The sequence below is a fragment of the Helianthus annuus genome, chromosome 14 (genome assembly GCF_002127325.2).
Source record: "Helianthus annuus cultivar XRQ/B chromosome 14, HanXRQr2.0-SUNRISE, whole genome shotgun sequence".
Classification (NCBI taxonomy): domain Eukaryota; kingdom Viridiplantae; phylum Streptophyta; class Magnoliopsida; order Asterales; family Asteraceae; genus Helianthus; species Helianthus annuus.
Window position 1 is genome coordinate 144246499 of NC_035446.2, and position 12182 is coordinate 144258680.

At 40.5% G+C, this 12182-nt stretch overlaps 2 protein-coding genes across 2 annotated transcripts; both read left to right on the plus strand.

Moving 5' to 3' along the window:
* The first annotated feature begins 7175 nt into the window (after window positions 1–7175).
* Window positions 7176–7804, plus strand: LOC110906029. Its single transcript, XM_022151376.2, has one exon. It carries the CDS (start codon window positions 7221–7223, stop codon window positions 7650–7652), a length of 432 nt encoding a protein of 143 aa, XP_022007068.1. The 5' UTR covers window positions 7176–7220; the 3' UTR covers window positions 7653–7804.
* A 2974-nt stretch (window positions 7805–10778) lies between these two features.
* Window positions 10779–11747, plus strand: LOC110907527 (BAG family molecular chaperone regulator 6). Its single transcript, XM_022152497.1, has one exon. The coding sequence runs from the start codon at window positions 10779–10781 to the stop codon at window positions 11745–11747; it is 969 nt and encodes a 322-aa protein (XP_022008189.1).
* Window positions 11748–12182: the final 435 nt, after the last annotated feature.

A 12182-nucleotide genomic window follows, 5' to 3' on the forward strand; every position in this document is an offset into this window, starting at 1 on the left:
CCGAAGGTGACAATGCCGGCTACACCGCAAGGTTCAAGCAGCTTAGTGCAATCTGCCCAAGTCAAGTGGACACTCCAAGGAAAGCCATCGCAAAATACATTCGCGGCTTGCCTGAGTGTGTGGGTGATTTTGTCGAAGCTGCAAGACCTGTTACCATCGAAGAAGCCTACCGTTTAGCTGCAAAAATCAACAGCAAACGAGTCTTGGACGGGTCCTTCTCCAAGAAGCCTGTCAAACAAGCTCATCAAGCAATCATCATCAACTCATCCAACGATTCCTCTGGAGAATCTGTCGATGGTTCATCTGACAGCTCCTCTGAAGGTTCTTCTAAGGATTGCTCCGACAATGTCTCCGTCAAATCATCAGGCGAATCCGACAACGACACTGCATCATCTCAGGAAGCTCAACCTAGCACCAAACGAAAGACCGTGAGCCCAGACTCATCAACAACTGGACTGCCGCAACCCGAACCTCTCCGATCAGTCCCAGTTCAGCCGAAACGTGCTTACAATGGGCCTCATCCCCTGTGTTTCACGTGCACGTATCATCACCCGCCAGAAGCAAATTGTCGCTATTGCACAAATTACAACTGGTATGGTCATCATACACAGCACTGCCGCGCAGGACCGCAACTTTAAGGTAAGTCAGCAACAGCCGCAGTCTCCGCAGGTGTCCTCCACAGCAACGTTATTTTGATTCTAATGTTGTTGTAATAATACGACTTATTGTTATCGTTTTCTTTCATGTGTGGAACTTATTTCATCTATCGTCGCATGTGGATTCTATTTCTTTTATACTCGAGCACCATCTAAACGCTAGCACTATGTACTATATAACGTATTTTACCCTTACAACACTCTTAGAACGAGGTACGATAGACGTGCAAGGAACAACTAATCGCTGGTGCACACGGGATTATCTTGGTCAGTGTACGGAGATCGTAGTGAAATTCTAATGGTGCCATAACGTTAAAAGCCTGATCAAACGTGGTGACCGCGTCTTGATCATGTCAACAAAGCATGACACCAAGGCACGGGGCATAAGTAGTAGGGGTGATGCAAAGTGTGCTTTACCATACTACCGAAGCTTCGTGAAGAAAGTTCCATGTGGAGTTGAACGTTATTAGACCTATTATATTATAATGGTTATTTTCGACACAAAACAGATCGATCGCAAGGCGTAACAAAACTAAATCGCATCACTGTGAGACTTTTTGTAAGTCTGCGTACGCAACGCAATTGCCACATCGATGGACTTAGGTGAGTTCACCTCGAAGAGCAATTGGAGCAACGCAAGACTGGTCATAAGTCTACGTCGTAACTCAATCGCAGTTTTGCTAGATCTATCTCGCAATCAAAATCACTCGATATATGGCTCGAAATCGCAATCGCATCTTGTGTTATCTCGCAATCTCTAACGCTGGTTATTGACTATTGTGTGAACCTCTATCATTTGGTGTGGATCACTTAGTGTGGATCGCTAGACGAGTATCGAAAATCACTCGCCGCTTTTCGCTTTAACGCATTTCGCGCCTATTTCATCAACTCGATACTCTCATCGCGTGTCACTATCACTCATCGATACTCGTGTTATCTGTGTTATGTTAGCACGCACGACCTTGTTTCACGAGACAAAACTAATAGGGTCGAAATATGGTGGTGTTTCAACCATATTAGCAGACTTTCGTGGAAAAAGGCCATGTGGGCTACCATTAGTTATTGTTTGTGGTGTATTCAACTCAATCGAATCGCATATCGCTCGCAACGCAACAATTGTTACGTATCTTTTACTTGGGGTCGAATTGCTTATCGCTATTCACATCATTGTTCATCGCTTGGAAGTCATCGCAGTTGTGTAAAATTAGGGTACCTGACATCGCTTCACGGGACAAAACTAATATGGGAAACGTGGTGTTTTCTGTATTAGCAACTCTCGTGGAAACATGCCATGTGGGTTTTTATGTGGGATCGAATCGAAGTCGCATCTAGTCGAATCAAAATCGCATCATTAGCAATCGAAATCGCATTAATCGAATCAAAAATCGTGTCATTCGCTATCGCTTATCAATCGTCATCTAACCCAGTGTACCATATCAATGTTTCGTATGATCGAACTACTCGCACTCGCTATCTATGCTTGATTTGCATCCAACTCACTTCTATTCAAGACTCGGTCTAGCACCCTATCGCTTGGACCGAGGGATCGAAATTCTATCCGTGTCTTATCGGCACGCGTGACACCGCCTCACGAAACAGAGGTAATATGGGTAATACATGGTGGATACGCCGCTGGTACTTCCTATATATAAGTGTTTTAATCATATTAACAAACTCTCGTGGGAAAGTGCCACGTGGGGCCCTATGTAAATTATTTTTCCATATTATTAAAGAAAACCAATTTTTATAAAATTTTATTAAAACCGTTGGACAAGTGAAATTTACTTACAACATGGAGAAAACATCGAATCAGTTTAGCCCCGTGCCCAATGGAAGTTTCATGAGCCCAGTTTTCCTTAAAAACTTTTGCAATGACAAAAAGAAATCTTCCCGAAAACGATGGTTCGACAATCGGGTTTCAGCTCGAACCCACGTTGTAGGAACATTTTCTTAAAGCTTATTTTGCCACCGAATTCTTTTAAAAGGTATAACTCAGAATCTGTTATCAAACTAGCAAAAACCCTTCCCATAGCGCGGGTGCGAACATCGATGCAGATAGCGCCGCGCCATGAGGGTATTTTCCTAAATATCTTCGAAGATTAATCGATTATCGGTAAGTTTAAAATGCTATGGAATCGCTTTTGTGTGTGTTATCGCTTTTGGTCATTCGAATCGTATCTTCTCACCGCTCTCGCTCGTCAAATCTTAATCGATCGCTCGCTTATCTAGACGCTTTTAACCGCTACTCTCATTCGCACCAACTCTTACGACCCTACTAATGGATTAATTTCGGGACGAAATTTCCTAAAGCAGGGGAGACTGTAACAGCCCGCACTTTCGTGCGTTGTTACTACTCGCTAAACTCGTTACGCCTAACACCAGAGATTCGGATCATAATGTAACAATATCAGGTACATCGCTATATCGAATAATTACGCATATTTGATCACTATTACAAAGCTATTTTCGCAAATAATAACGCTCACGATGACGTTGAGTGAGGACCTATTCTACCCTCCTCGATAGTCGTGAGGTGTCAAAACGTAAACAACCAACGCTAACAAGGACTATCGAGTGAGTACCATGCCTCCAGCCGTCATGACGATGATGGCAATGCGAGCAAGTAGTACCCCGATAATCACTGTGGCACATCACATCGAAGAACGCACTCGAAGGCACGCGTAACTCGAGCATCGCACTGAATATTAAATATATAGATACGTATATACGACCTTCTTTTGTGATTAATTATAATAAATAAATAAATAATAATATAAATATATGGAAATGTGGCCCAAACTATCGCAACGCACCAAAAACGAGGATCGAAAGGCCTCCGTACGGATGGGCCAGCCGAACGGCTGGGCCAACCGATCGGACGGGCCAGCCGAACGGCTGGGCCAACCGATCGGACAGGCCAGCCGAACGACAGGACAGGCCAGCCTATCGGACAGGACATGCCAGCCTATCGGACAGGACAGGCCAGTCTATCGGACAGGACAGGCCAGCCTATCGAACAGGCCAGCCTATCGGACAGGACAGGCCAGCCTACCCTCCTTTCCTTCCTCCTTGCCTATAAATACCCTTCATTCACCTCCAACACACTTGTTGTCACTGTTGCTGCTCGACCAGAAGTTCCAACCCCTTTATCTCTCGATTTCTCGCGATTCTTGTAAGTTTTCAACTCAAATCTTGTACTTCCTTGATCTTTATGCATTCCTCCACCTTTCTATCTTTCAAATTCCAACTTTTAACCGTGAAATCAACGGATTTGAGGTGTTCTAGGGTGATGTCATCATGGAGTTCTTATGAACTTCAAGTGTTGGTCTCATTCCACCAAGAACAACTCAGATCTAAAGGATTTCCACAAGAATAAACAAGATTTTCACATCAGATCTACACCTAAACGCGAATAAAAGGATTGAAGGATGGTTTTCCAACTTCCTTTCAACTCTTTTACTCTCAAAGTATTCAAAAACGATGGAATTGGAGCTTAAACCGACCTTCTACTCATTCTTAGTGTCGTGTTGGTCAAAGATCCGATCCCTAGCGATGAAACAACCAATTTCGGGTTAAACAAGGGAAAACCGCCAAGAACGGCGAGTTCTGATGGAACGGGGTGATTCCCGGCCGATAGAACAAGACGGTTTTGGTGGAATTTCAGTTGTTTAACGCATCCCAGCAAACGTCTCGACCAAAACCACCGAAAAACTTGCAAAATTGTCGAATACAGCAGGACAGGCCAGCCTATCGAACAGGCCAGCCTATCGAACAGGCCAGCCTATCGGACAGGACAGGCCAGCCTATCGGACAGGCCAGCCTATCGACCAGGCCAGCCTATCAGACAGGACAGGCCAGCCTATCGAACAGGTCAGCCCATCGGACAGGACAGGCCAGCCTATCGAACAGGCCAGCCTATCGGACAGGACAGGCCAACCTATCGGACAGGACAGGCCAACCTATCGGACAGGACAGGCCAACCTATCGGACAGGCTAGCCGATCGGACAGGACAGGCCAACCTATCGGACAGGCTAGCCGATCGGACAGTCTCTTCGAACGGGCCAGCCTTGATCTAATTACCATCTGTTTTCGTGTATTCCGTTATCATTTGACGCGTTATCCAATACTCATGAAATTAGTCTGAAATCAGGGCATTCTCAGGCATTATCCCGTCAATCCAACCAAATACGCACTGTGAGTATACTTGACCCCTTTTTATCGAATTTTGGGTGTAACATACGTTCCTTATAAACCGAACTCATCAAACGAATAATTCAATCAGTCAATTTATCACTTGCGAATAACTGTTTGCATAGATAAACGTAAATGCTAGTTACATATGTGCTAGGACTTATACTCGTGACGTCCCACCACGACTAGTATAGTACTATTGCGCCCGACAGGGTCTAGTTATGCCATCGAAGAATCGAGCATCGAGGACTTAGCTGGTAGTATCAGTTTTGTGAGTATACATGTCGTGTATTACGCTTATGCATGTGGAAATTCGCAGCACTTTTAATCTACTATACTATTACATATCAAACCTGTATACTCGCCAATACTTTCGTATTGACAATATTTTAACGTATGTTGCAGGTTTAGTTGAAGTCTTCATCAAACCAAGCTAGGAAGTCTAGAAACTCACCTAAAATCTAGGTTGTCGGATTTGAATTGTTCGAGAGGACAAGAAATCTGTGATGACTTATGTGATTGTATTATTTGTTAGTATGGGATAACGAATGTAATAAATATTATCGCAATATAGTTGTTATGGATTCTCTTGAGCAATCTGATTCGCCTAGTGCCGCGCCCCGATGATTCTGGCATCGGTTGGGGTGTGACACCGTGTATGTTGACCTCGCCATGCGGTTGGACAATTATACCAACGCCATTGACGACAATCCAAGCTACCAATCATGCCGGGTATTCCATGCTTTTCTAGATGCACCTCATATATTTGTTGAAGGTCGTTCCAAGTGGGATGTCTCAAATAACGTTTTCCATATAACTGACATATACCTAAAATATAATTTAATATATAAAAGTTTTAATATTAAGCTACTAAAAAATAAATATATAAAAGTAAATAAATAAAAGACAATAAAAATTGCCATAGCAAAAATGTTCCAAGCAATCTCGGGTTGTTTTCTCCGCCATCTTCAAGTACTCGTCGTTGATGTCGTACGTGTTTCCGTATGATAATATGCGTAAGGCGGATGTGACCTTTTGAATTGAGGTGAAGCCTAGATATCCTCGCGCGTCCATTCTTTGCTTAAAGAAATCATACCTATTTTCCAAATCATTATTAATGCGCAAAAATAACCTTTGGCTCATCCGAAAACGCCGTCTAAAAACATTCGGTCCGTGAACCGGTGTCGCATCAAAATAGTCTTTCATCAAACGCTCGTTCGCGGCTTCACGATCTCGCAAGATATAGGTGCGCCGCAAGATGGGTCGTGGAGGGGGAGTAGGCCGAACGTGCTCAAATGCTTGTATCACAAAAGTACATGCACTCGTAACCGCTTCTTCCTCTGCCGCGTCTTCTTCGGGCGAAAAAAATTTTCGGTAAATATCGGTGAAAGAGTCTTCCGACAGGGAACCCATTTTTTTGAATAGGGTGGGAGTAGCTTCAACACTTTTTAAAAAATATATAGAGAATGAGAGAATATTTGAGTATGATTTGTAAAAAATGGAAGAGTTGGAAGTTATTTATAGTGTGAAAATAAAAAAAAATTGAATTTTTTTTTTAAATATGACCGTTTTACAACGGTCGAATATTAAATAATATCAAAAATAACGCCGCTAAAAACATCGCCCCACCTCCGATTTTTTGAAGCATAGCGCCCCTCGTTCGGTGTTTCGACGCTATGCCGGCGCTATGGGGGGCCATACCGCCCCACTACGTATGCTCTAAAGATTCGTGTTAGCTAGGATCCGAACACAATTCGTTAATAATTATTTAAAATCCTTGATAACTCAATAGTTCAATTACCTTATCACTATAAATTTGTTAGGATTTACATACGTTGCATGATTGTATATTTTTTTTAAACCCTTTATAGCTCTATGCATAACATTCAATTAAATGGTAAGTATTTTAATAACAAAGATCACTTACCTTAAAGCAACGCATTGATCACGATTGCTGTTTTGTATATAATCTTAAGCCACTACTTTAGAACCTAAAAACCAACACCGGGAGATACACGATGAAATTCTTACTGCAAAACGTATATCTAATTAATTTATTTCCAACTGTTTTTATGCTAACGCATATCGGAATGATTTATTGGTAAAATCAAGCAAAGAAATATTAAAAGTGTTATTATAGTCAAACAAATTTCTAACCGGCTACGTATAACATTATTATTATTATTTTATTAATAATTAAAAAAAAAAAAAAAACAAGTTAAGCCTTGTGGAACACACATAATTGACCAAGCAAACCATCTTCTTCCCCAAGTAAACCACCTTGTTTAACAATCCTACCTCTTTAATTCTTCTATAAAATAGTGACCATAATTCTGCACCTAAAACCATCAGCCCTCACTATCATAGTAGCAATGAAGCGAGAGGGTCGTCAACACGGTGTTGTTAGGAGCTACCCAATCCTCCCCACTCCCTTGTCTCGCCAAAGGCGATACATTAAAACGGTAGATTCAGCCTCCGTCACTGGTTTATTCACCAAAGTTTCAAGCAAGCCCACAAATCAGTCCAAATTCACCGGAAAATGCGCTACAGCCAGATGCCTAGGTTGTCATATCCATCCGGTTTGCAAGTCCAAAGACAAGGCCAAAGGAACCATGAAGCTGAGATCTAGCGTATCTAATCGTGAACTAATCAGTTGTTCGGATGGCACTTCGGCTATCGACGCTTTAGCTTACTTAGTTAGCCGTGAAAGTTATGATGACGACACAGCTGATGATTATGATTACAATGATGATGACGTTGGATATAGAGATGATGGATGGTATTTTGTTGGACATTTTCAGTGATTTCCTCAAACTAATTCATATCATGTTCTTCCTATTTTTATATTAACAGTATTATTTCCTTACTGGTTTTTAACTTGGGGGAAGGGAATACGGTACTGTTGCGCGTCTAAGCTTACGCAAACATCCCTAAAAGTGGAAACCTTGTTCATTCATTTCAACATTCCAAAATCACCTCTTTGCTCCTGTTTTTCCAATTTCTCCGGCGTCATTTTATGATTAATTTCGATTCTAGCATCTAAAGAATAGAGCAAACCTTAGGGTCATTGGTAATTGTGATTTGCATAACTATATAAGATATTATGGAGTCCCTATTGCGATTATGACTAGTTGAGAGAATTCTGAAATTTGGTATCCATGTAGCGTAGCAGGAAGAAAGATATAATAAAAATGGAATTGGTTTTGCAATAAAAAGATTTAAATGGTTTATGGTTAATGATACCATATACACCTAACAGGTGATGACATCAGGTCATCATCTTGGGGAGTTCTTGATGGGAGGGATGAATGAGCAAGATGGATCTAACAAACGCAACTCAGAGCAGAGATGTGTTAATCTAGTTTCCACTTTTTTGGGATGTTTTAATCAAAACTACGTACTTTTAGTCATAGTCACATAATTCGCTTAAAAAGATGCGAATTTCGTTTTGGTACGTTTCGTACCATACGGAATTTGTATGCGTATAAGACGGTGCCAATTCACGTATCTTGTTCTTCAATTCAGCGCATCATGTTCATCAATTCAGCGAATTTCCTTTATCAATTCAGCGGATTTCCTTCATCAATTCAACGAATTTCTTTTATGTACAAAGATGTGAAATTAAAGTTTTATGCTCAAGAAAGGTGATGAAGATGAAAAAATTAAACCTTACCTGTGATGTTGAACCCTAGTGAAAATGGAGGAGACGATGGTGAAAATGGAGGAGACGATGGAGATGGAGGCTGTACATAATATGACAGTTGCGTTTCTTTAATCTATTTTAACCTAAACCTCTTTTATTTTACATATTTCATCTTTTATGTTTGTGTTAGAGAGAGAAAAAATGTCCGGATAGTCCCTGTGGCTTGCCATTTCTTTACCTTTAGTCTCTAACTTTCTAAAATTACAGCTATAGTCCCCAACTTTTGCAATTTCGTTCCCGGATAGTCCTTGGCGCGGATAGGGGTTAGTTTTTGGTAGTAAGTGGATGTGAAATTACCTAAATGCCCTTATCATTAAAAAACTAATAAATTAAACATTAAAAAATTATAATAAATACATATGGGACCCACCCCCACCCTTACAATTTTCTCTCTTTCTCTGTAAACAATGTAAACAAGGATCAACCACCACCCAAATCACAAACAACCACCATCATCATTGTCACCGGCAACCTGTATTCAATCACAACCATTATCATAAATCACAAACAATCACCGCCATCATTGTCGCCGGCAACCTGCGAATATCTCCGGCTACAGTTTACAAATCGTCGGAAACCTGCAAATATCTCCGGCAACCTGCGGCAGGTGTTTGAGATCAGAGGCTGAAATCTGTCAAGCTGATTGAGAAGCTCGAGCATAGTTCGTTGTACTTCACTGTCACCATTCCCACTTCCAGATTCCATCCGGGCAGATCTAATATTATCGATTTCATCCATAAAAATAATAGATGGAGCATGTCGACTGAAAATCGTGTCAGTTTTAGGCAATTTGCAGGTTTGGTCTTGCATAAGCTTTGTTCGATGTAGGGTTTTTGGGGCTGCTGGTTAAAATAACAAAAAAGAAGATAACATCTCTTTATAAAATTGATCATCCTTGTTAGTCTCTGTTCTTGCTTTTTGTTCAACAGCCTTTCAGGCTTTTGTTCTTGTTTTGGTTCACAGCCTAAAAGGCTTCATCTTCTGTGTAATTCTTTATATATCAATAAAGCCATTTCAATTTTTTGAACAGTGATAAGGTAGAGGCGGTGGTAGAAGGGGTGTAGGGGTTGATTTAGGCGGAGGTTAGAGGCGGTGGAGGGTGGTTTTAGGTTTTAAGTAAAAAGTGTGGGCCCACCTGATATCTCATATGTAATATATTTTGATTTAATGTTTTAATTGTTATATTTTAATATGAAGGGCATTTAGGTAATTTCACAGTCACTTAACTAGGAAAACTAACCCCTATCCACGCCAGGGACTATCCGATAACGAAGTTGCAAAAGTTGGGGACTATAGCTGTAATTTTAGAAAGTTAGGGACTAAAGGTGAAAAATAGGCAAACCACAGGGACTATCCGGGCGTTTTTCTCTTTGTGTTATTATAATTTTTAACTTAAAGCTTTTTGTATTAAGTTACATATTTATCCTTAGACCTAATACTTTTACTTTTTTCAACTTTAACCTAAAACATTTTTTAATTGTTTACTTTTTTTTCTTATTTCATTAAGAAATGCGTATATCGAATCGGACGGAATGGTATACCGAACCGAATCGTACCGGATCGCACCAAAATGAACCTACCCCCTCTGAATCGAATTCATCCCAACTAGCGAATCGCGAACCCGAACCAAAGCGAACCGCGCATTAGGTGACTATGATTTTAATGGATTTTGCGTGTAAACTTAAACGCGTAACAACACCTTATTCACTTTCCCATTTAGGCCACCCGGGGCAGTCACCTTTTAGCCCGTGATGATGATATATAACGAGTTATACAAAACAAAACACTACCGCCACCCATGTATATAACGCGTCAAATTTAAAACACGTGGAAATTATCACGCGTGAAGAAGTGTTGGGTGGTGAGGGAAATTGTTGGTTGTGAGGGAAATTGTTGGATGTGGTGGTGAGTAATGGTATTTTCACTAAAATCCATCACTGGTAATGAAATAATAGTTGATGACATGACGAAATTTGATTGAAAGTTGTGAACGAAAGTGTTCGTTGGTAGAGAGGAAACGGTTTATAGAAGATTCTACTTCCATCTAGATGAATGAATATCCCTGCTAAAATATCAGACCGGATCCAGAATGTTGTAGAACATACCTTCCTTCCTTCCTTAACATCAAACCCATCCATATATAAATATACCTAAAATCATCCATTCAAAATATCAAAATTCTGTAAATCAAATTCTCAGATATTTTCATCGTAAGCAGAGGTAATACATGATGAACGATCCGTTTTTCAGAAAACAACAGCCATGGAGCTTTTCCCGATCCGTTCCGGTTCAACAAGCACAACAAAAATCGTCACCAAAAGTCGTTTCTGTGCCGGTCCACTTTGTCTCATCCAATCAACCACCAACCACAATATCGAAGTTAAAGGATTCAGCAGTTCTTAACATCCAGAAACTCTTCAGAGGCTTTCTGGTGAGGAAGAGCGTGAAGAAGATCGCTTCTATCAGAAACGAGGTTTACGATATTGAACGAAGAATTGACGATACGGAAGTTGTTAGTTTAATTCGTAGGGATGCGAAGGAGAGGCTGAGGGTGAATGAAACCCTAATGTCTTTGCTTTTCAAATTGGATTCCATTCGCGGTGTTGATTGTGGCATTAGGGATTTGAGGAAAGCTGTAACTAAGAAAGCAATTGGATTACAGGAGAAGGTGGATTCAATTGATCACCAAACCCTAGATTCAAATTCACCTGGTGAAATTGATTCTCCTGATAATGTTCGTACAAGTACATTAGATCAAGCCACAGAAGCCGCCTCTAATTCTGTTGATGACAGAGTTGAAAATCATGAAGCGATTGGGGACGATAAAGATGTAAAGGAAGTTGTTGAGAATTGTAATCCTGGTGAAGATGTAATTGGTGAAGTGGAAGCTATGGAAACTAGTCCTGTTGTAAATATGACTCATTTTGGGGGAAAAGATGATGATGCTGCAGAGAAACACAATTGTGCGGATTATTCCGAAGGAAACAGAGTAATATTAGAGGATCTGAGGGGTGATAATGAGAAGATTATGAAGATGATGAGTCAGATATCTGAGAGGAATGAGATGCAGATGCGGATGATTAACTCGTTAAGTCGAAGAGTGGAGCAGCTGGAGAAGGCTGAGAAGCAAAGAATGAAGAAGAAAACACATGCTTCTCTAAGGAGAAAGAGAGATGTAGATAGTTTGTGTATTTGAGTTGTGTATTTGTGGTATCTTGGAAGTTTGAGATTGTTTTTGAGTTAGAATCTGATCCTGTTGAGTTGTTGGTATCTGCATTTGGTTTGTTGTCTGATTGGATCATTTTTGTTTTCTTGATGATCCTAAGAAACACTAGTTGTGATTGAATCTATTAGTAGTACAAAAATGACCTATAGCTTGGGATGTAAAGAAATATATAAATGTTGAACATGATTGAAATATTATCTTAACTCAGGTTCTCTAGTACATAAGAGCAACAACACCAAATAATATTATTATATAAGTTTTATTGCTTGGATTTGCATATTCAAGAGTGTAGTTAGGTTAACATATGGTGGCTTTGAGTCTGTGTGACTCATGTTTTAACTTTGATGCATCGAAATTAGTGGTTGCAAGGTTGAGCGCGTACCTTGCTAGGGTGACGGTGACAAT